The sequence below is a fragment of the Eptesicus fuscus genome, chromosome 15 (assembly GCF_027574615.1).
Source record: "Eptesicus fuscus isolate TK198812 chromosome 15, DD_ASM_mEF_20220401, whole genome shotgun sequence".
NCBI lineage: Eukaryota > Metazoa > Chordata > Mammalia > Chiroptera > Vespertilionidae > Eptesicus > Eptesicus fuscus.
In genome coordinates this window covers 37283944-37311514 of record NC_072487.1, presented here as the reverse complement: position 1 = coordinate 37311514, position 27571 = coordinate 37283944, and the positions used below count along the sequence as shown (strand labels likewise).

The 27571-nt window shown below is 39.7% G+C and overlaps 1 protein-coding gene across 1 annotated transcript in view; it reads left to right on the top strand.

Annotated features, from left to right (window-relative positions):
- CEMIP2 (cell migration inducing hyaluronidase 2) overlaps positions 1-27571 on the top strand; it is a 72808-nt gene that overhangs the window by 21882 nt on the left and 23355 nt on the right. Inside the window, exons 5-15 of the mRNA XM_054727071.1 lie at positions 3038-3207; positions 6856-7044; positions 8507-8676; positions 9736-9948; positions 10294-10499; positions 10640-10709; positions 14887-15015; positions 17660-17748; positions 23686-23817; positions 25063-25098; positions 25921-26076. Of these exons, the coding sequence (XP_054583046.1) occupies positions 3038-3207; positions 6856-7044; positions 8507-8676; positions 9736-9948; positions 10294-10499; positions 10640-10709; positions 14887-15015; positions 17660-17748; positions 23686-23817; positions 25063-25098; positions 25921-26076 (1560 nt within the window). The remainder of the gene's footprint in view (positions 1-3037; positions 3208-6855; positions 7045-8506; positions 8677-9735; positions 9949-10293; positions 10500-10639; positions 10710-14886; positions 15016-17659; positions 17749-23685; positions 23818-25062; positions 25099-25920; positions 26077-27571) is intronic.

Sequence of the window (27571 nt, the reverse complement as noted above, 5' to 3'; positions counted from 1 at the left end):
ACTGTTCTTTAAGTCAAGGAATATCTGCAGTGAAAAGTAAGAGGATTTCAAAACTCACAAAATAAGACCATCTAGTTATTTTTTGATGGTTGATCGATCTAGTTATTATTTTTTCCTTGGAAATCTGGTTGTTGGAATGAAAGATTATCTATAGAAATTCTGGAGAAAGTTAAGACGAAGTGAGTAAAGAAAAGGGGTCTGTAATGTTTTAAAAACGCTTTCTGTTCACCCAGGGAATATGTAAAAGTCGCTAACAGCTGGGTACCCATAGATCTTTGATGAAACGACACCCTCTCAGCCTTGATTTAATCTAATGGATAGACAGAGACCTGAGTAGATGAGGATCGAACGGTAAGACACTTGCTGCATCGACAGGCTACAGTGGGAGTGTAGTAGAAGGAACTCCAAAATTGGCCTGGGTTAGTCGTTTGGAGGCTCTTCAAAGGCGAGGATGTTTAGGAGTGTGCTGTCTACACAGTGGGATGGAGGTCCTTCCAGACAGAGAACAACGTGCAAAACTTCAGAAGTGTTTTTAAAAAATTTTATTAAATATAATATACATACAGAAAAGTGCTCAGAATAAGAATGTGGAGGGTAATGACTTAGCACAGTGTGATAACTGGGTCGCTACCACCCAGTCCGTGAAATAGAACACTGCCAGTGGCCCATCCTGTTCACGGATCACCCCCTCCACTCGCCAGAGGGAACCAACTGCCCTGATTTGGTGGAGGATGCGAAAGTGTCTGAGCTTCATATGAATGAGGGCAGATAATATATCATATTTCGTGTCTGGCCGCTTTGCTCAGCTCTGTTATTGAGGGTCACCTGTGTTGTTGCATGTAATGCTGGCTCATTGTCATTGCTGTTTATCTTCCGTTGTGTGTTTATGCCACAAGGTATTCACGGCGGGCTATCTGGGCAGCTCTCCAGTTTGGACCTCTGTTATCACAGGTGCTTCACTGAATGGTCTTTTACCCCCGGCTTGATGCACATGTGCACATATTTCTATAGTTCCTAGACCTAGGATTGGAGCACCTTCTCAAAGTGCCAGGGATTACAACTTCTGTTTCTTTATGCCATCATTGTTCTAGGTCAGTGTGATCATTAGCCCTGAATATTTTGTTTGACTTTTCATTTTATTTATTTATTTTTTATTCTCTCGACTGGTTTTCTAAATTCCCTTAAAATATAGCTGCCGATTGGGCGGAGGAATCAGTGTTGTGATCCTTTGCCAATGTTCCATGCTTGGACATTATCTCCAGTGTACATATAAACATGCCCCTTTGAAGATAATGTTCTGGCGCACTGACATTTTCCTCAAGTGGAGGAGGGAAGTGGGAGTGTTTTGGAGATAGTGTCAATAGAATACAACATTGTTTTATAGTTGCTGTGGCAGTCCTGGTAAATAAAGGAAGCCTCTGCTATTTTCCTCTCCTTCCCTCTCACACAGGAGATAATACATTGAGACATTCTTCATTTGATTCTTTCTGCTGTGTCAAGGAATATAAATAGAGCTGTAAAGCGTTGTCAGCCAAAGAGGAGCTAAATCCAGGCAGGGGTGGGTGTGGAATTTATAAGGATGTAGGCATACTTTGGTTAGCTTTTATCTGTGACTATCCGGCCATCTGTCTGGCATAGATTACATTTTGGTGTATTTTTTTTTTTTTTTTCCTAGAGAAGGAAGTTGACATTTTTCTTTTCATGTTTTAAACCAGGAGTCTTAAGGCAAATTTTGTAGTTTTTTTTTTTTTTTTTAATTGATTTTTGGCAACAAGCTTAAGCAAGTCCCTGGGAGGTTTATCCCAATATCACAGAAATAAAATGGTGTTTTCAAGAACACATTGCTTTTAACAAATAGACATGTAGTATGTACAGCCTGTTGGATAGTAATTCTACAGCTCTAAGAATGCTAAGAAACAGTTAACCTAGTGGTTCTCAGCCTTACTTGTACACCTGAGATTTAAAAAGTTCCCGATGCCCAGGGCCCACCCTTGGTCACTTACTTCAGGATCTGCGGAGGTTAGGAGCCCAGGCAACTGATGTGCAGTCGGGGTTGATAACTGCTGCTCTGTGCTCTGACCTCCAACTCACGGGTTCTCGGTGTGGTCCCTGGACCAGAAGCCTCAGCGTCACCCAGGAACCTGTTAGGAACGCAAGTTCTCAGGCTCCATTTCAAACAGGGTGTAGCCGAGCCATCAGATTTAACAAGCCTTCCAAGTGACTTTTGGGTCTGCTGACACCAGAGAACCAGCGCTGTAACTCAGTGGTTCTCCAGTGTGGCTGCACTTTCAAATCACCTGGGAAACTTTGCCAATTTATTCATGTCGGCCCCATCTGTAGAGATGATGACCGCATTGGTCTGTGCTGCGTCGGAGCAGAGATGTGTTCCTAAAGCTCCCCACGTGATTCTATTATGCAGCTAGTTTGGAGAACATTGCAGAGAGGCGAGTCGAAAAGAGCAGGTTTTATTTATTTATGTATTTTTATTGATTTCAGAGAGGAAGAGAGAGGGAGAGAAACATTAATGATGAGAGAGAATCATCGATTGGCTGCCTCCTGCACGCCCCCTACTGGGGAGTAAGCCCGCAACCCAGGCATGTGCCCTTGACCGAAATCAAACCTGGGATCCTTCAGTCCACAGACTGATGCTCTACCCCACTGAGCCAAACTGGCTAGGGCGACAAGAGCAGGTTTTAAAAGAAGGAAAAATAAATGGGATCGTGGCCAGAAGGGTGGTGAATGACATGGGTGTGTCTTGAAGATGGAAGTCAGTCATTAATTCAAGTCACAGTCACCGGTGTTGAACCTGTTACAGAGCTGGGTAAACAGGGTTTTACAATTCACGTGCATTTCCTTCTGTGGCGCCATTTACTTCACAGTCAGCATTTGCACTTGCAACCTCATATAGAGAGAAAGGTGTGGGGGCTGGCAAAGAATGAAATATGAGCATGAGACGACACCCGATCTAACATCTGTGCCAGGGATCTGGGTCAGGACCATGACAAATCATCAAATGCACGGCTCTTTCCCCTTCCAGGCAAGCTTGGGCTTTGGTTGGTGTCATCAACGGCGGAAGCACTTCTTGCAATGAATCTGTGAGGAACTATGAAAATCACAGTAGTGGAGGAAAGGCTCTTGCCCAGAGGGAGTTTTATACGGTGGATGGTCAGAAGTTTGCTGTGACAGCTTATAGTGAATGGATTGAAGGTAGGCAAGCACGGTGTATACTTTTTGTAAGACACGGGTAAGTATTGTGACAGATTTCATTTTTTAAAGTGATCGTGTATTCGAATGACATTCCAGTTAGGTTTCTCAACTGATTGAGAGGAAAACCAACAGTTTCCCTACTGTACTTGATCTTTTAGACGCCAGGGTTCTTTCTGGATTAAACAACGATCTGTTCTAGATTGGGCACCACCAGCTGGACTTTGTGCGTGGCTCTCGAGTCGTTTAGTGTGGCTAACTAGTGAAAATAGATGTGTTTCCTGGATGTGATATGGTAAGCTGTCTTTGTTTATGCTCGGTGACAGTGAACATGATCTTGTGCCTTCCGTCTTCTCTTTCTGTACGTATGTCAGCAAAATTACCTTTGAATACATTACCTTTGTTATACAAAGTAAAAATTAATCTTTAGCCACGTGATTCAGAGATAATTATTCTGGTGCAAATAATCTAGTATTTTTTTTCCTATGTTCCCTCCCTTGGTGTTCATTTTGTTTTAACCTGGTTTCCTCTCTTTATTTATTTTTATTTTTTAAATATATTTTATTGATTTTTTTACAGAGAGGAAGGGAGAGGGATAGACAGTTAGAAACATCGATGAGAGAGAAACATCGATCAGCTGCCTCCTGCACACCCCCTACCGGGGATGTGCCCGCAACCAAGGTATATGCCCTTGACCGGAATCGAACCCGTGACCTTGCAGTCTACAGGCCGACGCTCTATCCACTGAGCCAAACCGGTTTTGGCTGTTTTCCTCTCTTTAAATAACGTATTGCAAAGGTACCTCATGTCTTTATATTTTCTTCATTATACTTTTAATGATAATCCATCTTTCAGAAGAGCTATAATTTGAATAATACCTAGTACTGGCTATTTAGGGTGCTTCTGACTTTTTTCTGTTAGTGATGTCCACTGTATAATTTTCTTTACTACCCACGTTGCTGCCAGATTTTTGGCTTTAGGTATACATTGGCAGCTGTGTGCTTGCCCATCACCCTTTTCCCCCCCAACCAAATATTATACCCAAACGAATGTGAAATGAGTGAGTAAGAGGTGTTTCATTATACCTTTAGTTATCCAGAAAGGCTTAGTTTAGACTGGGCTCATACCTCTGTTTTTAGAAGCAGAGTAACAAACGTTTTTACTAAAATGGCTTTCTGGAGACAGAATGCCTGGATTCATATCCCAGGCCTTTCACTTACTCTGTGATGGTGGGCATGTGACTTTAACTTCCTAACCCTCAGTTTCCTCATCTGAAAAATGGGGATAATAGAAACTGCCATATAGGGCTGTTATGAGTATCAAATGTGAAGAATATGAAGTTTTTAGCACAGAGTGTATAATAAGCACTCAATAAATGTTACCTATTTTTTTTTTCTATGAAATATTTCATCCTTGGTGGCCTTCATGCCTAAACATTTTCTAAATATGCTTTTTAAGTTGATTTTAGAGAGAGGAAGAGAAAGAGGGGGAGAGAAAGAGAAACATCTATGTGGGAGAAAAACACCAATTGGCTGCCTCCTTCACGCACCCTGACCAGGGATCTAACCCGAAATCTGGGCATGTGCCCTGACTGGGAATTGAACTGGCAACTTTTGGTGCATAGGACAATACCCAACCAACTGAGCCACACCAGCCAGGGCAATATTACCTATTTTAATGATGATGCAAACATGACTTGGGTTATAAATGGTGTATTTTGTATGGTCATTAAAGAGAGTCTTTTGCTTTAAAACAGAGTTTGCGTTATGAAACAGGGGTTTTCACACATTGCCTCAAAGCAACCTTCTGGGTTTGGGGAGATGGTATTATGGACGAGGAAGCTGGAATTCCAAGAAAAAGCAGCTTTCTGGCAAAAGCATGGGTGGGTGAGAAGCATTTCTTAGTAGGAATTTGTGTGAAAAGTTCAGTACAACTGCCTCCAGTAAGATTCCAGGCAAAAGATAATTACTGACAAACCTCAGTCAACACTTCCTGTGTGGGAAATTTTGTTTTCATTTCCATGTTCCTGATGACTGCTCACTTCTGGAGAAGGGTCCATGCTAGCTTTCCATCGCAGATGGTTGCCTGGGTCTCAACGACTCCTGCTTTCTGGAAGAGGGGGCATTTCTCTTCAGGAAGCAGGGGGAGGCACTTCCTTCCTTTCACGCCTCCAGTTCCGTAGTGCTGATAACTGATAGGAGATCATCTTAGACAGGCTTTTCTCCTAAAGCCAGGAAAAAAGTGAGGAATAATACCGATCTTCCCCACCCAACCTTCTGGATTCAAAAACAGAAACAGGAACACAGAAACAACCCACCCAACCTTCTGGATTCAAAACAGAAACAGAAACAAATTCTAATGATCGCTTAAGTCAAAACGTATTTACCTAGTTTTTAAAATTTTTTATTGATTTGGTGTTTTTTAGAGAGAAGAAGAGAGGGAGATAGAGAGAAAGAGAGAGAGAGAGGGAGAAACATCGATGTGAGAGAGAAACATCAATCAGTGCCTCCCGGGCATGCTCCCCCTGGGGATCGAACCCACAACCTGGGTATGTGCCCTGACTGGGAATCGAACCTATTGCCTTTTGGTATACAGGACGACGCTCAAACCAACTGAGCCACACTGGCCAGGATAATCTAGTTTTCTTAAAAGCATTTTTGCTTAAAATCATCCTTGTCATCTTTTAAAAGCATTATTGAAATTTACGTAAAACTTTTATGAAAAAAGTTAATATTTAGTTGCCCTTTTTTAGATAATTTTTTTGGGGTAGAATATGAAATTTTGGGTAAGGATTGTTGCTGCCATAAAGTTTTTATGACCTTTGTTCTTTACCTGTCTGTTTTGATTCTTGGGAAGGCAGAATAATATGGAGGTTAAGAAATTGGGCTCTATCATTTTTTGGCTGTTATTCAAACTCCCTGACCTTTGGTTTCTTCATCTCATACATCTAATAGTGCCTGTCTCTCATAGTTGCTTTCATGAAAGGTTATTATGTTTGTGAAGTCCCCAAAATTTTAGCTGTTGTTATTGTAAGTCATTATTGGGACAACATTCCATGATGGGCTTTAGTATCTGGACACAATAAACATATTAAAAACGCACTTTACATTTATAAGGTATCTTTTTTTGGTGCTTGGTAGACACAGAAAAAGCAGTGTAGATCACAGTCTAAGGAACAGAATCTGAGACTTGCTCAGATTAGGTTTTATCAGGATAGATGGCTCAAGACTAGAAGGAAAACTGTATTATTCCTCGTGCCATGTCTGAATTTCCATCCTTTTGATTCCCCCGACGTAGTAGTGTTTTTTCACTCCTGTCATTGTCCTTTAGAGCAGCGGTCGCCAACTGGTGGTCCGTGAGGTCCCAAAGGTTGGCGACCGCCGCTTTAGAGTCACTGTCTTAAAGGAGCACCCGATCAGCATGTTACATTCTGGTCAGGGGTGGATGGGCTCTCTCCTCATGGCAGGGATCTGTGTTTGCATCTTTCACTCATTAATATCTACAGAGTGACTTCCACATGGTGACCGTTCGTAAAAATGTGCTGACTGTGTTTATCTTGACTGTTGATTTGTTCAGCATTGAGAAGGGTCCACATTAGGAGAAAAAAAAGAAACTCCTGCTAATGCATCGCTTTCTTTCTTTTTGGTTTAGGTGTTTCTCTTTCAGGTTTCCGGGTGGAAGTCGTGGATGGTGTGAAGCTTCATCTGCTTGATGATGTCAGTAGCTGGAAACCCGGAGACCAGATCGTGGTTGCAAGCACAGACTACTCCATGTACCAGGCCGAGGAGTTCACGCTGCTCCCCTGTCCCGAGTGCAGCCGTTTCCAGGTCAAAGTCAAAGGTATCAGGCTGCGCAGAATGCTCTTTTGGGAAACACTCTTTTCTTGGGATTTGATTCCTGGAGTTATATGTTCGCACCCCAGTCACCATCATCACCACCATCACCATGTTTCATGCCTATTCCTTTTTTAATAAAAGATGAAGACATGGTGGATCGATTGTTTTCCGAGGTCCTTTCCAACTTCTTTTCAAACTGTCAAGTAATAGTAAACCCAGCCATTCGACTAGATTCATTTTTCAGTGGAAACTTATCTTCATAATAATAATAAAAAAAATCTATGGTTTCTGAGTGCCTACATCCTTTGCAAAAAGTAGATCTTATTAATATTTAAAATGGAGCCAAAAAGGTATTTTAAGAAGACTTTATTTCCTCTCATCATCTTCACATGTACATCTTTTGAGGGAGAGCAGTGCCCAATGAGATGGTCGCTGTAAACTGTTTAGAGAGAATGGCTGACGTTTGTCGGTTCCTTATTCTGATCTGACCGTCAGCAAAGCTTCTTCCTGCGTTGCCTCAGTTATGGGCTTCCTTGTGTATTTCCCTCGTTATGTTGCTTTCCTTGCTTCTGTGCTCAAGAGCTCACGGGAACTGGTAAGTACTCACTCAGTGAGTAATTTAGAGCTTTGAAGTGTAAGGGAAACTTTCTTTGCTTTAAAATCAAACAGGATGATTGGCTCGCCGGGCACTTGTCCTCTGTGTTTCAGTGTTGTTGCTTTTCCTTCTCGAGAACACAGGGCATAAGCAGAAAACAGGAAAACGCAGAAAGCTGCGATACCATCTGGCATTGATTTTGTTTGGAAATTCCCACTGTTGTTAACAAGTCTACATGATAATGAATCTCCATGATCTCAACTCCTTGATTTACTTTTATTTTCTCCCTTGAGTTTATATAATGAAAACATCAGAGAGGAGCTCATTATTAAAGAGTTTCTAAATTTCCCATCAAAGTGGGAACTTAAAAGAATGCATAATATTAAAGTAGGAAGACGGAGGAAAGAAAAGGTGGTTGTTTTTGTGCTGTTAATGAAGTAGAAACAAAAACAACTCACACCCTGCTATCAACATTGATAACACCATTAATTTTTCTGGACTCACCGTACATTTGGTTTTTCATGTGTCCTCGGGGGTGGAACAAAAGCATATGGACCGGGAGAGAAAATATGGATTCTTGAGTAGATTCCAGATTATTGATTCCAGATTAAGGGAGGATTGAACTACTTCAGGGAAGTGCAAGTTCTGTGTGTCAATTTGACAGTTGGTCAAATTGGGTGGGTGGTTCAACCAGATAATTACTAATACCCTTACTTCCTGGGATTCTGTGGTTCTGAGGTATTAAAGGATGGAAGTGGACAGTAACGTTGGATAATGTCTTGGGGTTACAGAATAACGCGACTGTCTTTTTGACATAAGTTCCATGTTTTCTTTGTTCTAATATTATTTTTCCCTTGCCCACATCAACCAGAAACCCCACAGTTCCTGCACATGGGTGAGATCATAGATGGTGTAGACATGAGAGCTGAGGTTGGAATTCTCACCCGGAATGTTGCAATCCAAGGAGAAATGGAAGATTCGTGCTATGGGGAAAACCAGTGCCAGTTCTTTGATTATGATACCTTTGGGGGACATGTCACGGTAGGCAGAAGGATTTGATGCGTTCTTTGAAACTAGGTTGCTAAATATATTTGGAAAAACTTTAAAGTTTTGGAATGAAATCTGTAAGGATGTTAAGAAGAAATCATATTTTATTTCTCTATTGAATGACAAAGAGCAGATTTTAGGTAATTAAAAGAAAGTTTATATCTTCATGTAGTTGACCTGGACCTGAGGTTAAGCTGTTTAAGAATTGCCTTATGAAGAATTAAATCAGTACGTTGGGAAGAACGAATTATACAGAGACAAAAAATAAATGTTGGTATGAAAGGATCAATTGGTTCTTTATAAAACATGATTAAGCAATATATACATATGAACTATGTTTTTGAAAAACTATTTTTATATGCAGATTTTTATTCTGTAAAAGTATTGAGCACTTACTATGTGGTAAGCTTGCTCTATATCCTAATTTATTGAACTTCTGGGCTGCATTTTGGCTACATGTGTTTTAAAATCAGTGTTTGTGTAATAAGTGGGCTACGCTTATTAGCAGCATTTCTGTTACACCGATTTCTGAAATGTTGGTCAGTATTATTTCTTTGTTTTCAGTAGTACGATTGAAAATCCAGTGTTTAAAAATATCGAATGCCCTAATTGTGGATCACAGGAATTTTTTAAAAGAACTGAAGTAAACACTATTATATGCTAACAAAAATATTGAGGGCCAATTTAGAACTATCTTTTTCAAACTATTGTGGAAGTTATGGAAATAAAATAACAAGATGAGACTGGAACTGACCAAAATATTTGAACAAATCAAAACTCACATACAGAAATCATCTGCAGCTTTCCTGGTTACATTTCCTTTTATTGTTAATGTAAGATGCTATTAGTCCGTAGCCCTTTAAAGCAATCACTTAAGCAAAGGAGGAGCATTTGCTAAATTATTAACTGGGGACCCGGTAAAATAGGATGCGAAAGATAGTAAATGTTTTAATATGTATGTCATCTCCTTCAGACATTTCCTATGAAACAATGTATTTTGCTACTTACCTGTAATGAAATGTATCATTTGATTTTGGTTACCATGTCTTCCAGATAAGGAAAAATTTCACTTCAGTCCATCTTTCTTATGTGGAATTGAAACACATGGGCCAGCAGCAGCAGCTGGGACGGTACCCTGTTCATTTCCACCTGTGTGGGGACGTGGACCACCGGGGAGGTTACAGACCCAGGACATCTGTGGACGGACTGTCTATTCACCACAGCTTCTCCCGGTGCATCACTGTGCATGGGACAGACGGCTTGCTGGTGAGCAGGCTCCCATTATGGGGGTGCATATTATTGAAGCAGTTACCTCTCCTTAAATCTCACGACTTCTCAATTTTATGGAAGTGAGCTCTGCACCACAGGCCTTTACTCTATTTTGCTTTTACGGAGAATTCTGTTTTTTCCGCGTGAAGGAGGCTTCCCTTTTCAGCTACCCAAATTATTCTCTTAAGAGATCAGTAAAACCTGACATTCGACTTTGCCCCTTCAGATAAGATGAAAAGTTCCTTTTGCATTCGTGCCCAGCAGGCTACACTGAATAGCACTTGTTACTTAAGCCACAATCCGTCTTGCTACCAATGACATTATACACTTACGTTTCTGCAGATAAAGGACACCATTGGGTTTGACACACTGGGTCATTGTTTCTTCTTGGAAGATGGTGTTGAGCAGAGAAATACTTTGTTCCACAATCTGGGACTCCTCACCAAGCCAGGCACCCTCCTTCCCACTGACAGGAACAACTCCATGTGCACCGCGATGCGAGAAAAAGTGTTTGGGAATTACATCCCAGTGCCCACCACGGACTGTATGTGAGTAACTGGCAGAGAGAAAAACTCCTACGTGACGGTCAAGGTCTTTGGCTGTTGGGGAAGAAGTTTTGGGGGGGAGTTTTTAGTGGGCAGAATATTTCATGATGAATATTTCAATCACCTTAAAAAATGCCTTGCAGGGCTGTTTCAACTTTCTGGATTGCTCACCCCAACAACAATCTGATTAATAACGCAGCTGCAGGCTCACAGGTAAATAAGACCGAAGTGCTTTCAGGTTTTTCTATTCACGTTTACACAGTTCTTGTATGTGGATGTGACATTATGGATGGAACTCCAGGTGTGTCAATCTCTCTCCTGCATCCTGTTGGTTTGTTGGTGCTACTTGTCTAGTTGAGAGCAGATGTGACTGAGATGCTTCTTCCATTTCTTCTAAATCAATTATGCCAGCTTGTATCATCCTGCAATGACCTTTTGAAGCCCCTATGTCATCTCAGCTCATCCCTAGCCCAGGATGTCTTATGTTCCTCAGTTCCTTTAACATCGTGGAGCCTCCCCTCCACGTGGAGTTTTTGACTCACTCCTGTATGCAAGTTCCCATACATGTGTATTAAATTTGGTTATTTTTTTCTTGCTAATCTGTGTCATGTTTACCTTGAGGGTAGAGAAAAGTTTTGTTCCTCCCCTACAATAGCTACTGGTCATAATTAAAACTATACATAATAAAGTATATATTAAAAAATATTTTTATTGGTTTCAGAGAGGAAGGAGAGAGAGAGATAGAAACATTATTGATGACAGAGAACCATTGGTCATCTGCCTCCTGCACACCCCACACTGGGGATCGAGCCCACAACCCAGGCATGTGCCCCAACCGGGAATCGAACCGTGACTTCCTAGTTCATGGGTCGACACTCAACCATTTAGCCACACTGGCCAGACTTCATTTTATTTTTTATCAGTGAAGCAATCAAGCATTTAAAAGAGACTTTATATTTCACTGGAATATTTGTAATAAAAAAATTGAAGTTAGTTTGAAATGCTCAATAATTTCTACATCATGAATTTTTATCAAGTCATGTCATTTAAATTTAGCTCAACTTGCCATTTTTGAGTTTTCACCTTGTTTAACTGGTGCCCACCAAATGAATAATAGACAGAAACGATATGTCAGTGTTAAGTACCACATTGTAAAAATGAAAAAAAGACATGGCCATAATAAAAATTAAATAAAGAATTTTGCGACTGTCCCAATAAAATGATCTTGTCAAGGAAAAAAAGAAATCATATGCCAAATGGAGGAGAAGCAGTCAGCTAATCCCCAGGGTTATCATGTCATCGCCAGAGTATAATTTTAGTGTGTGATACATAGTCTTTCTGGGTTATCATATTTAAGTCAGGTGTGGCCCTGGTCATTGCAGTTTTTAGTGTTGATGCAGAGAGAAAGCTTTGGCTTCTCTTCGTGGGAACGGATTATTCTGTAGAAGACTGACAGTGGTCTCTCCGGTGAAGGGGCTCATCCTTCGGTTAATCGTATGCACTTGGGGATTTCATCTCCTTGGTAAAGCAGCTACACTCAGCTGTGTGCCTTAAATTAACTGTGTGCCTTGAATTGTTTCACAAACATAAGAATAACTTAAAAGAACAAATGAACTATTTTTGGATGGCAGAAATGTCTCCTGGGTAAGGTTGGAGAAATTTACACTTATCATTGAGTCTGAATTAAAACGGCTAATTTATAATATAGAAATGAATCTTTAGGACATTATACTATTACAATTATATCTGTGCTGAAAACTACAGTACAAAAAAACTTGGCTTTACAGCAGTACCTAAATATTCATATATTTATTGGCTATCTAATCTAATAATAGACAAATATGCAAATTGACCGCACCTTCGCTACGCCCAAGCCACGCCCACCAGCCAAGCCACGCCCACCAACCAATCAGGACGAGTATGCAAATTACTCCAACAAAGATGACGGCTAATTTGCATATCATGACAGTGTAGAAAGAAGCCAAGAGCTGCAGAAGGGAGCAAAGCTGCAGAGAAGCAAGCAAGCCAGGGGGGCGGGGGGAGGAGAAGGGAGGAGCGAAGTCAGGGCCGGGGGCAAAGGGAAACGCAGGCAGGCTGGAGGAGAAGGCGGAGCCGGCGGCAAGGGCGGAGCGGAGGCGGGGCGGGGGGCGAAGGGAAATGCGGGCGGGCTGGAGGAGAAGGCGGGGAGGGCGGCAAGGGAGGAGCGGAGGCGGGGTAGAGTGCAGCAGGAAATCCTATTGCAGGATTTTTCCTGCAACGGGAAAGCTAGTTAAGATTTTAAAAGGAAAGAAATGCCTAGCATTGTTTTTCAGGGAGTATTTCTTTGAGAGGAATAGAATACAGGCATCTTTATGTGATGGTAGAATTCACATCAGTGATTTCTCCTAAATACATAAAACATAAAATTCTTATTTGACAGGCCAGATGCCTGGACATTTAATCATTTCAGGTTTTCATTCATTCATTTTTTAATCAAATATTTGTCAAGTCCCACATGGGGTTTGTGTTGAGAGTTTCTTATTGGAAGATGAGATTTTGGGTCAAGATGACCAATAGATTGATAAGCAGTCTCACCCCAGGATCTTTACAAATGAACAGCCAGAGCAGAGATTCCTTTCAGCTGTTTTCAGAAGTTGTGGGTTAAAGATTAAAACACATTGAAAGGTGTCCGGTGAGGTTGCCAGAAACCTTCGTTGAGGCTCATGTTGAGAAAATAACAAAGGCCCATTTCATGTACATTCTTCTTCCTTTTCATTTTGGGAATTCTTTCTTTTCCCCTCTAGAAAAACTGCTCCAGGGAAGCTCATGTCTTGGCAAGGGTTTTCCTCCCAAAGTCAACCAAACCCTTTCTACTTGTACCTTTCCACTGCCTTTTACAAAGCTCCCTTTACCAGTTTTGACACCACAGTGTTTAACAGGAAACAGCTACTACCTCCTTGTTCTTTCCTCCACCCTCCAATCCCCAAACTCCATTGTACCCTAGAGGGTTTGCTGTGCCCTCAGTTTATAGGGCTCTGGTATGGAGAAGACAACCCTCCATGTCTTCTTCAATGGTCTGTTTTGTGCCCCAAGGAGTAGAGGTGGTAAATACATTTTTCAAAACAGTTTTTCCTTTTAAAAAATATCCTCACCTGAAGATACGTGTGTGGTTTTTTAAATGTATTTTAGAGAGAGAGGAAGGAGGGGAGAGAGAGGGAGAGAGAGAGAGATACAGAGAGGGAGAAACATTAGTGGATCGATTGCCTCTCCTACCTCCTGCATGCACCTGCCCGGGAATTGAACTCGCAACATTCGGTGTACGGGACAATATTCCAATCAACTCAGCCGCCCGGCTAGAGCAGAACAGTTTGCTTTAAGACCCATCTATAAACTTGGGGGGAAATATTAACTATTGCTTTCATTTTGGTGCATAGCTACATATGCTTTTCACAATTCATCTCCTCTAGGTTCCCAAAGGACTTTTTATTACAGCTAATATAGTACTTACTACATATATTTTAGTTCTGTCTGTATTTCCCATTAAACTATGAATTCTTTGTGAATAGCCTTGTACACCTGGCATATAGTGGGCACTAAATAAATTTTTTCCATATTTGAATCAGTGCCATACTTGTTGGACTATAAGTTGAAGTTTCCACAGCCTGTTTAATCAAAATTCCATCATATGAAGATGTCTTTCACATTGGGCTGGTTTTCCCTTGTCACAGGAATTAGGAACATTTCATTTCGATTTTTAAATTTCATTTTGAGTGTCAAAATATTTCAAACTGTTCTGCTCCCGGTACGGTCAGGAATACTGAACTTGAATAGACAGGGTCCAGACTGAGACAGCATCCTGATTCATGCGTGTGGTGTGGTGTTTTTTTTTTTCTTGGCAAAAATTTGCCTCGGGATAGGAAGGGCATTGGAGTTGTCTGAAAGAAGTCAGTGAGCCCAGCATGTTGGCAGATAGTTGTTTAATAGGTATGACTCATTTATTGATCAGGTTTGAAGGTAAACAGAAAAACCCATATTTCTAAAAGGCTGTGCTGTCCTGGTCACATGGAAGGAAGGAAGGCTTGTTTGCTTCTAATTCTGCACAACTTTTTAAAGTAGATAATTATGGGAAACTTACTTTGAAAAGAAATTTTGCTGTCAGCCAATTATTTCTATCTTTTGTCCAAACCTGCAAGCAAAATTAAATTTGCTTTTTTTTTCCTCAAAGCATGATAGCACTGCTTTGAAGGTGCTAGGTGAGTGTACACCTTTTTATAGTCAATTCCTAACCAGAAACAATGAATAGTTAGTGTTAAAAAGATTAAACTTGCCCGTGAAGTGCTTAGTTTATGAGGGTTTTCACAGAGTGGCTTTATAAAAGGAGCTTTTAATGATCTTACCCTTTTAATTATAGGATGCTGGAATATGGTATTTATTTCACAAGGAACCTACTGGGGAATCCAGTGGATTGCAGCTGTTAACGAAACCAGAACTTACTCCGTTGGGTGTATTTTATAACAACAGGGTCCATTCAAGTTTTAAGGTATGTTCCTAAGTTTTAACAGTTAGTACATATGATTTACAGGGTAAAGGATAGACTACTGTGGTTACAACTGAGAAATGCCCGTTTTAGATAGACCTTGTCATCAGAGATTAAAAAAGCAGACTCCTAACTCTTCCATATGAAGGCTATCTATACAGTTTTCTGTTTATCACACAGGAATATACCCTAACATACACATGCTTATGCAATCGGAAGAACACGCAGGAATATATGCTAACACACACATGCTCATGCAGTCGGAAGTTATAATAATGGACTTGATTCATGAGTCCTTGTCCTCTTCCTCCCTCCTTCTTTCCAGGCTCTAATGTCATCATGTGTGTCTAGGGATGCACACATTCAGTGGTCGCCAACCGGTGGTCTGCAGACCACTGGTGGTCCGTGAGGTCCGGAAGGTTGGCGACTGCTGCTTAGATAATGTGCTTCCAAGGATTAAAAAACGTATTTTCTCTCTCAGTGCTGATGAAGTGTCCTGTGGGTATTTAATACGAATTACGCAAATAGTGAAGTACTGTTGAAGAATGTTTGACCTAATTTAAAATGATACAGGTCAAGTAAAGTAAAGGCCATTTAGGAGCTCCAGTTTCCATGGTATCTGGCACTCACCCCTCACCGGCTGGTGATAGATACATCGGGCTCATTTTGTGCTCACAGGCACTTTGATATTTTCGTTGTATGATATGGTGCCCAGATTCTTTATCCTGATGTAGTCCAATCACAGTTCAATGGATATTTTCCCTTTATAGTACTCAGAGGATCCTTTTTTTTTTTAAATCTTTATTGTTGAAAGTATTACATATGTTCCTTTTTTCCCCCCTTGACCTCTTCTAGCCCATCCCCACCCTCCACCCCAGGCCTTCACCACCCTATTGTCTGTGCCTATGGGTTATGCATATATATATATATGTGTGTGTATGTGTGTGTGTGTGTACACACACACACACACACACACATATATATGCATAATCCATTGAACTGTGATGTGGACTACATCAGGATAAAGAATCTGGGCACCATATCATACAACGAAAATTATAACACACTCAGGTTTTTAAAGGAACCAATGAACCATATATATGTTCCTGTGCCTATATATATATATATATATATATATATATATATATGCATAACCCATAGGCACAGGAACATATATATGGTTCATTGGTTCCTTTAAAAACCTGAGTGTGTTATAATTTGAAGAGCTTAGAATCACTTGATGAAGACTTGAGAGAGGAAAGAAACTTTACACAGAGTTATGATTTTTGTGAGCTGACTCGATTAACGATAATACTTTTTGGTGAAAGTAACATTTCAAGATGGAAGTCTGCGAAATTTTCTGATTATAGGTGATACAAAAAAACACCTCATTCCAATTAATTTTTTAACATCATGTATCATGAGGCCATGTAGTTTTCTAGTTCATTAATTATATCTAAATAATGAGTGTATGATTAGGTTTTAATTTGTTAAATTTGGGACTGACTATCCCAAATCTAGTCCAGGTCAGTCACATCTATGTGACTGCCTACTGAGTCTGATTTGGGTATTTCAGGGACACATAAACAAAATGTGTTCAAAACTAAAGGCCTTACTTTTATCAACAGATCCATTCCCATACGTGTTCCTGTGAATGAAACCACTAGCCACCTAACTGCCCAGGCTAAAAACACATGAACCTTAATTATTCCTTCCCCCTCCCCCTTGGACATTTTATTCATTACTAAATGGTGTCAATACTTCTTAGTAAAGAATTTTCACTCTATCCATTTTTCCTTGTTACTATTGCCAGAGTCTAGGTCATCTTTGTTTCTCCTCTGGGTCACTGTGTTACTGCCATCGTCGTCTACCTTACCTCTTACCTCCTTTCTTGGCTATTTCCAACCTTATCCGTCTTGCAGCTGGGGTATTCTTTCTTAAAATGCAGTTGATTATATTGCTTTTATTAAAAGGCCCATTGTCTTGACTCTTGGGCGCATCAACTCTGCATCATCTGGCATTTGCATCTTTCTCCTTTTTCCTTATCTTTCCTCCCTCCATACATTTCCTGTCAGCCCATCTCAGACTTCTTTGTTGTTGTTGCTCTCGGATGTTCTATGCCCTCTCTCACCTTCAGACTTTTTGTATAAATTACACCATTGAATACTTGCCTCTGGGTTCTTTAGCTGCTTCCCACCCACTCCCTGCTCTTCATCCTCAACTTATCCTTTGGCATGGTTAATTCCTCCCCATCCTTCAAGTTCAGCTGTAGGACGCCACTTCCTTTCTTATGTGCTGCCAAACATTTCCATTATCATGTGCTTCTCATATTGGATTGTAATTGTTCTTAATTGCAAGTCTTGCTGCTAGTTTGTATCAGTTTTGTAGTTAATGTGTAATATAATGCTTGGTGCCTACCACAAGGTAGGCACTACGTAAATATTTGCAAATGACCGAATGAGTTCAATTATTAAAATATCCATGAAAGTAGCTGTTTTCATGATAACCTGTGCTTTGCTGTTTATTCCTTCCCGCTCTTTTTTGTCATTGATGCAATAATCTAAACCTTATTTTTATGAATCATTATATACTACATAGCTATAACTTGGGATTCATATTTATTTCGGTCCATTATTATATTTTCCAGGCTGGCTTATTTATTGACAAAGGTGTCAAAACAACCATTGCTAGCGCTGCTGACCCCCGGGAATACCTCTGTTTGGATAACAATGCAAGGTAGAGTCCGTCACTTTAAATCACCCTCAAGCTTATTTTGCCAAAGCAAACCTTTCTGAGTGAAGCCATTGTGTTCCTTTCTCCAGTAACACATTGAAAAATGGAAGTTCTCAAGATTTGTAGGAGGGTTTTGGAAAAATATTTATTCTGTTGTCCTAAGTCCTGTGGCTGGGCTTTTTAATGCTGTCCCCTTTTCACAGTTGTACGTTGATGTTAGAGTTGCAGAAAGAGCAAGAAAAAGGGAGAGATATTGAAAAAGGGTCCAAATTTGGCCTAACGTAGAACATGATTCATTGAAATACAAGTTAAGCTTAAATGTTTTAGTGTAATTCCTGAAAATCAAGGCATACAGGATTTATGGTCAGTGGTCAAAATAGAGCATTGATTGAGTCTGTTTCAAAGGGAAAGGTCTCAGACATGATGATCAAGCTAGTTCTGGTTTAGTCATTTGTAGTCTCAGATTCACCTCATAGCTGGGCTCTATGTTATTCTCCTTTATAACCACAGAACGTGGTTGGGATATGGATCAGCCTTTCAACCAAGTCCTTTTACATGCTGTATATGAGAGCCAAAATAAATAAAATGTCTCCAATAGAAATACGGTTTTCTGACCTGGAGATTATTACGCTAAGCAAAATAAGCCCGTCAGAAAAAGACAAATACCATATGATCTCATTTATATGTGGAATCGAATGAACAAAATAAACTGATGAATAAAATAGAGCCAGAGGCATGGATACATGGAGCAGACTGACAGGTTAGAGGGGAGAGTAAGGGGGGACGAGATAAAAGAAAGGGAAGAAAGTAGCCAAAGAACATGTATGCGTAGCCCCTGGACACACATGGCAGAGTGGTGAAGGCCAGGGGAGGGGTGGTGGCAGGGGTGGGTGGAGGTGGACAATGTGGGGGGAGAAGGGGAGATATCTGTAATAGTGTCAACAATAAAAATAAAAAACACCTTTTCCAGCTTTCTGGGAAAGATGGCAACATAAAGTCATATTCAGTAGGAACTAACTGTGTCGATGTTATTTTTTATACTTCAGGTTGATTGACCAACTTAAGACGTTGAAAGGGTGCTAGGTTCTGTTGTTAGATATTGAAGAAAAGGACGCCAGCCTTATTATTAGAAGCCACACTGTAGGTCAGAGGGGAGGCAGAGGTCAATGAGGCAATTTAGGTGTGAGGCAGGATGCTTGTGACACAGTGATAAGGCATAGTGAGGTCAGGAGAAACCTGGGGAAAGTAAACTTAGTAAAATTACTCATCAGGATTTCTTAAAGGTCAAGTTGAGCCTGAAATATTTTAAAGCAGTGATTAGCATTCGAGAAGCTGCAGAACGGAGGGCATTATTAAATTAAACATAAGGTACTGATTGATACCTTATAGCTGAACAAGATGTGAAACTGAAGACTAGAAGAAATAAACTAAAGATGAAAAAGGAGCCCTGCTGGCGTAGCTGGGTGGTTGAGTGTCCACCTATGAACTGGGAGGTCACTGTTTGATTCGCGGTTCGATTCCCAGTTGGGGCACATGCCTGGGTTGCGGGCTCAATCCCCAGTGTGGGGTGTGGAGGAGGCAGCCGATCAATGATTCTCTCTCATCATAGATGTTTCTATCTTCCTCTCCCTCTCTCTTCCTCTCTGAAATCAATAAACATACATTAAAAAAAGAAAAAGGAGCCAAGAGATGATGACAAATTATGAAACAAGAAGGGAATATTGCTCAGCTGGTGTGACTCAGTGGTTGAATGTTGACCTATGAAGCAGGAGGTCAAGGTTTGATTCCTGATCAGAGCACAGGCCTGGGTTGTGGGCTTAATCCCCAGTAGGAGATGTGTAGGAGGCAGCCGATCAATGTTTCTGTCTCTCTCTCCCTCTCTGAAATAAATAAAAATATATTTTAAAAAAAGAGAGAGAAGGGAATATTATTTGACAAAACAAAGAAATCTTTGCTAGTTGGTCACTGCTACTTTTTTAGTTTGAAAGAGTTTATTATAACTGGTATGTGTTCATTGCTAAGTTAGTATTAATAGAAAAATCCTAAACACAACAAAATTGACTCCCTTCCCTGCCTTAAAAAATCTGTGTGTGGGGATGAATGGATGGATGTGGAAATATATTTTAGAATTCATTGATATTTTAATTCTACTCAACAATAAAACAACCTATTCTTAATAGTCCAAGAAGGTTTTTATAGGGTATGTGTATATGATATTTTGATAATGGTGCTTTTTCCTCTGTTGTTTATTAGTTCTCTTACCAGTTTTTAAATGCATACTTTTTTCTTCTTTTTTTTAATTGTTGACACTATTACAGATGTCCCCATTCCTCCCCGTCCCTTTGCCCACCTCCACCCAGCCCCTGTCCCCGCTTCCTTCTGGCTGTTACCACACTGTTGTCTGTGTCTGTTGGTTTGCATACATCTTGGTAAGGAATTAGACTCCATTTGAAAGTTGTTATGGAAAAGAATTGATTATAGAAGAGTGTAACAAGACATTTGGCAGCTGGTGTATGCATTTAATTTTGTTTAAGCTAATGTAAAGAATATGCCCAAATGCATTCATGAAGCCCAGACATGAGTAAAAATGATAAAAACTCTAATGCAAGTGAGTAATAAGCCAGCCAATGAATTAGACGTCGGGCCCATGGAATCCAGAAAATATTCAGTCTGTTCATCACAGGGGAAGTTGACTCAATAGTTCATCAGATGAGCCTTTCCTTATGTTTTCAAAATGTGAAATTACAGGAATCCAAAGATGGGAAATTTTAACTCAAGAAAATTCTTGGTTTGAGATTGGGAAATTTCATCGAAAAGTGTAATAGCATGAGAGCCAACAAGTACATTTAAAGCAGAGGACAGTTAAGGGAGAAGGCTGGGAAAGGTGCTGAAAGTTCATAAATGAGGATGATGAGAAATTGGGAAAGGTGACCATTTTTTTGCACACCAAGTTGGGTAGAGGATGAAAAGAAAGGGTTTCCAAGAAAATGGTCAACAATTGATTTATATCGATAGGAATTTCAGAAAAAATGAGATGGCTGCAGCCGAGAATCAGATGTTTTATTGGTACTTTTTTATTTTTTTTTGGCTTTCTTTTTAGAACATTGCGTAGTTTTCTTTCCACAACTCTTCCATCTGCTTGACATTATATAATGACTACAAAGCTGTTTGGCAGCAACTACAATGCCAGAAGAGTGGGTGATGGCTCCGAGTCAGATTTTTTACCCCTTAGGTTAGAGCTGTTTAGTGTAAGGGGTCATACACACAATCTAAGGTGGATATAATGCTTTCCAGGCTGGTCTTTCTATCGTCCATTCTCTACAGTCCTTACTCCAAGTAGCAGCTAGTGACCAGTAAAAAAAAAAAAAAAAAAAGAAAGAAAGAAATCTGGTCATATCACTTTCCTGATTGCATGTTTCTGATGACACTTTTCATCACATCTATCTATCTATGTTTCTATCTACTTACTTTATTGAGGTGTGGTTAACATGTACAAAGTTGTGCATATTTAATGTATGTAACTTGCTGAGTTTGGCCATAAGTACACTCCCATGAAATCATTACCACCATCAAGGCCATAAACCTATCTATTATCTCCCAAAATTTCTTCCTACCTCCTTTATTATTATTATTATTTCCTTTTTTTTTTTTTAAATGTTGGTGTATTTCTGTAAGTCTATGTGTGCGCCTGTAATTCAAGGGGTGCAGCGTTGTGAATGCTGTATTTTTGTATTTTCACTCTCTTCTGTGATTAATTTCTAGATTAAATCTCATTTTTCCTGGCCTTTCAGTTTTATTTATTTTTTTAATATATTTTATTGATTTTTTACAGAGAGGAAGAGAGAGGGATAGAGAGTTAGAAACATCGATGAGAGAGAAACATAGATCAGCCGCCTCTTGCACACCTCCTACTGGAGATGTGCCCGCAACCAAGGTACATGCCCTTGACCGGAATCGAACCTGGGACCCTTGAGTCCGCAGGCCCACGCTCTATCCACTGAGCCAAACCGGTTTCGGCTATTATTTACTTTTTAAAAAAATATATTTTTGTTGATTTCAGAGAGGAAGGGAGAGGGAGAGAGAGATAGAAACATCAATGATGAGAGAGAATCATTGATCAGCTGCCTCCTACTGGGGGGTCAAGCCCACAACCTGGGCTTGTGCCCTTGTCTCTGGGATCCTTCAGACCTCAGGCCAGTGCTTTATCCATTGAGCCAAATCAGCTAGGACTGTTATTATTATTGCTTTAACTTAAAAATACTTTTTGTAATAACAATACTTATCATAATATATACTCTCTTAGCAAATTTTATGGGATACAATATAGTATTTTTAGCTATAAGCACTATTCTGTTTGGTAAATCTCTAGTTTATCTATCTTGCATAACTAAAACTTTGTACCCTTTGACCATCACCTCCCTATTTCCTCCTCACCCAGTCTCTGGCAACCACCATTCTACTCTCTGCTTTTCCAGTTGCATTTAGAATGAAGAACTGCATCCTTGCCTGGTGCATGCCCACCTTTATGCCTCTTCCCCTTGCTTCTTACTCTCCAGCCAAAGTGTTAGTTCCCTAAACATGCCAAGCTCACTCGTGCCTAAGGGCCTTTGTACGTGCTCTTCTCTATGTATAGCTCTTCTCCCATCATACACATTTAGTGAGCACCTACTATGTGCCAGCAACTGTTAGTAGTGTTTGTACAAATGATGTTTCTTGATCGTATGAAAAGCTCAACTTGCTAAATTGGTTTTGAAAAGCTTTTTAAGGCTCTGCTGTCTGCCCTCCCATCCACTTCTTGCAGCTTTGTAAAATTTAGAAATGATTTTCTAAAAAATAGGTGACCTTATGGTGTTATTTATTTGAGTTGTTATAGAGGACTAGAGGCCCGGTGCATGAATTTGTGCACCAGTGTGGTCCCTCAGCCTGGCCTGAGGGAACAGGCCAAAACTGGCTCTCTGACATCCCCCGAGGGGTCCTGGATTGCGAGAGGACACAGGCCAGGCCGAGGGACCCCACCAGTGCACAATCGGGGCGGGGAGGGACGCGGGAGGTTGGCCAGCTGGGGAGGGACCATGGGAGGGCTCCAGGGCATGTCTGGCCCATCTCACTTAGTCCCAATCGGCCGGACCCCAGCAGCAAGCTAATCTACCAGTTGGAGCGTCTGCCCTCTGGTGGTCAGTGCACGTCATAGCAAGCGGTTGAGCATCCTTAGCATATCATTAGCATATTATACTTTGATTGGTTGAACGGACGCCTGGACACTTATCATGTTAGGCTTTTATTATATAGGGTAGTTTTGACACCATTTTTTTTTTTACCTTTTCATTAAGGTCTTGATAAGTGTTTTAGAAGGGAGAAAAAGCAAAGTTAAATTTTAGTCTTTATAATTGATAAGTCAATTAAATACAATGTATTTTAAATTTAGGCCTTTTTAAGATATTAAACCCAGTTTTATCTTTATATCTAAGATATATCACCAACATACAACTAAAATAATAGTTTTAAGTTCAAATATATGTATGTTAAAATATATGAATAATTTATTCAGTAAGTTTATATTAGTATTATGGAGCTTAAGAATTCATGAAAACTTGCAAGTTTTCCTGATCCGAGGTTTGTTTGTTTTGTTTCGTTTTTTAATGGTTTTAGTGTTTATAATGTTCTGCAATAGCCAGTCCATAATATGTTGATTTTAAAAAATAAGAAGATAGGAAAGCAATTTTTATTTACATAAAGTTAAATAAATAAATGTAATTATTTTTCCCCAGTATTTGAAATACAAGTATTTAAGTTGTATCTTAAGAGATTTTTGGTATTTTTTTTTTTTTTTTACTTCTTTGGTTTCGGTCAAACTTAAATCTTTTTGACACTTAAGTGTACAGTTGTAAATAGCTGATAGCCATTACCTTTTTTAAAAAGTCCTTTTTCTTCAATCCCAAGGTTTCGGCCTCATCAGGATGGTGACCCTGAAAAGCCACGCGTTGCTGCTTTAATTGACAGGCTCATTGCTTTTAAAAATAATGACCATGGAGCTTGGGTCAGAGGGGGAGACATTGTCGTCCAGAACTCAGCGTGGGTATTCTCTACAAAGTTATTATCTGGGGGCGCTGGTGTGTTTGTTTTTTAAGGCTATTTTGAAAAACCCAGTAGACTGAAAATACAGTGACAGTTTCTGGAATCATGTTATTGTTACTAAAAGACAGGACGAGCTCTGAGGAAGTTTGCTAGCATTAACAGACTGCAAATGTTTGGAATAATCTCATTCAGCTGCTTTTATTGGACCCGAACTTGTCTGGTGACATGAATGTTTTCTGATGAGATTGAACAGAAACCGGGAATTTAACTTTATATAACAAACAGGGTCTGTGTCAGAGAGCTAAATAAAGATTTTTGAAACCAGCTGGATTTTTTTTCCTTCCTCTCGAAAACTCCAGATTTTTCGATGCTCTTACTGCCATTCAAAACAAAAGTTGTAAATTTCACACCAAGTGTGTTGACTTATGTCTTAAGATGACTGGAGGCAGTAAGCATCTCGCTTTTTTCCAATTGTGTAATTTTGGAAGTCTGATGTATATTGAGCTAAGATTTGGTGTTCAAGAGTCTAGAAAAACATTGTTTTCTGGCTGGCAGTGACATCAGCTTCTTGGCATTTTATCATCATGCAAAAAATGATATTATATTAAATCTGTAGAAATAGCTTGGGTATTGATGTTGAAAAGTTTAGAAGAGACTACCATGATCTAATTGTTTTTAGAAGTAATTATAAAAATAACAGTTCCAGCTAACACTTATATGCTCCTTGCTATGTGCCAGCCATTGTTCTATCAGGGGTGGGGGGATGGCTCATGGAGTCATTTGGTCTGGCCTTGCCAAGGCATTAGGGGTGAGTCGATTAAATGTTTGACCAAATACAGCAGGCTCATTTTTAAGTTGATAATTTTGTATGGCCCGTGAATGATATTATACATATCCAAATGGCCCTTGGGCGAAAACAGGTTTCCCAGCCCTGTATCTAAATGGTTGAAATTAATTAGTATGTGTAATGCTCTTAAGTGTCCTATGAGGAAGGTTGTTAAATTACTTTTTTAACACATAATTGAGAAAACTGAGGGAGAATCCAGTTGAGTAATATGCCCAAGATCACACAGCTAGTCATTGGCAAAGCTGAGATTTGAACCAGGAGCCTCCTCTGTGGAGTCTGTGCTTTTAGTTATTGGGAGTGAAACTTATTTTTGTGGTCTGGAAGAGTAAACATTGGAACCTCTTCTTACATGATGTGGTGAGTTCAAGTCTTATGTTATCTCTGTTTTCTTACAGATTTGCAGATAATGGAATAGGACTAACCTTTGCCAGGTTTGTAATGACTTTAAAAATACTTCTCTGATTAATTAATTAATTAATTAATTACTTCTGATTATTTTAAAGCTGTAGGTAAAGTAACCCTTGATTTTTAAAATTTATTTAATTTTTTATGGATAACACACCATAATGTTATACATTTATTAACATTGAAATAAATTAGCACCTGCTTCCTGTTATCACTTGAGGGTCAAAAATACATTTTTAATGATCAATTGAATTCATGCCAAAATAGTAGGTTAATATGGCTGGAATTCCACAGAAGGAAAGACTTATGTTTTTTTTGTTTGTTTGTTTAGAAGAAAACACTTGAGCATTACATTAAAGATCTTAAAAATTATGGGAATAAAAAGGAAGGGAGTAAAAGTTGGGAGCACATGAAATATTTTCTTTCTTCGAAGTTGGTCAAATTTCTCAGTGGTCTTTAAGAACTGTACTTTTTGTGTTAAATATTATTCTCCAGGTCAGTTACTCTCACTGCCATCTTAAACATTCGATTCTAATTGTTGTATTCAGGGCAAGTTTATTCTCCCTGTTCACAGTACTGTTGCTTGAGAATAAAATAATCAGTTGTTGCTACTAAATAAAATTTCACTTATTTCCACCTAATTTGAAAACCACCCATTTACAATACAATTAATTTGTATTAGTTTTTAAGAGGTATGTTCACAGTTTAGAGGTATTTTCTGGTGATTCAGTATGAATTAGTAAAAGCTACTGGCTGCTTTGACTATTTGAGTTATACCTTGCCTTTATTCGAGGGTCAATATACATTTTCTAGAACTGTGTGGTTAATGGTTATTTTCATTGTAACAGTGATGGAAGCTTTCCAAGTGATGAAGGTTCTAGCCAAGAGGTATCTGAATCTCTCTTTGTTGGAGAAAGCAGGAATTACGGCTTTCCGGGTGGTCAGAACAAGTATGTAGGCATGGGAGGAATAGACCAGAAGCCTCGGACATTACCCAGGAATAGGTAAGCATTGCTTTGGCAGTGGAGAGTTAAATTGAAACAATAAGTGAAAACCTAATCCCTCTGGAAGTTTCTGTAATAATTCTGCATGATTGGTTCCCACTCTGATATTTTTCCCACCTGATCTTACTATTATTATAACTGTTATTGTTATTATCACTTAGTATTTGTGTATTACCCTCTAAAATTCTGGAGCATTAATAATAATTCTGGATTTCATTAATAATTTTATAATGAAGGAACCTATCTTTTTTTTTTTTTTCATTTGTTATTTAAGGCTTTATATAAGCTGGTGATTTTTTTTCCCTTTCTTTCTTGAGCCACAGAAAGTTGCCAAACCGTAAACTATGACATTAGGTCAGTTTTCCCTCAAATTGTGATGTTGGTTTTTAGAAATAGCCACTGGAAAAAGGAAATTACCTATTGAAAAGAGTCCTAGGAAATAAGGGCTGATAGATGCCAAAGCTGACTCCAAACCTCACCACGGCTGCATAATTAAGTGTTTCAGATGTCGAAGGGGGGACGGGGGTAGACTTTTGGCATGCTTTCTGTCAAAATAATCTGAGTCATTAAAAAAGCACTCAGCACTAGAAGGATTCTTCGGGGCTTTTAGGGAACTATGAACTAATTAATCCATCCTCCGTTCTGAGACACAGTTTATAGTCGTCCTCATCTTACTGGTGAGAAAACGCGCTGGAGAAGAACTTAGTGTCAGACTTCGGGAAGCCTCCTTTCCCTCAGTTACGCATTCTATGGGACACTGGGCTGGGGTGGGTCGGGGGCACGGGGGGAGGTGGGGGTTGGTGGAAGGCTTTACCAGCAGAGGATGACCTGTGTTTGGCCCCTCTCTCCTTGTGCTCGTCGTTGGAGAAATACTTCATTGAATGCCACGCTCTGGGTAGAACTCCTGTGAATAAGACCCATGGAAGCTACTAGGAAAGGAAATTCACGGAATTTTAATAGCTAACATTTATTAAATGCTTACGATGTATCAGGCCCTCTTCTGGATACTTTATTATTCACTTAGTCCTCACAGAGCCCAATGGGATAGGTATTGTTACCATCCCGCTTTATAAAAATCTTAATAAAAGTAGCTGAGGTGGGATTTCAACCCTGTTACTCGGGCTTCAGTGCTGTGCTTTTCACATTTAGGCTATAGCTGCCTCTTTCAAGTGTAGATAAAAGGAAAAAGAGCTGTATTGGTTGGGGTATGGGCTGCAGTATGATGGCAGCCAAGTCAATTTCATTCTTTTTATTTTACATGTTGGCCTCCAGTTTTATTTCAAAATGCTTATTGCTTCCTTGCTAAGGAAGATTCTCCAGAACAGATTCCTCATTGGTCAATGGATCCAGTTTTTATTTTACTGTGCTTGTACAACCTTTTCTAGGGAAGAGAACCATTTTGGGATATATCCTTATTGATACATGCAGATGCATATACTTTTAGGAAGGCCCTTTGATTTTGTTGCTAGCGTGTATTGTAAAACACTGCCAAGTT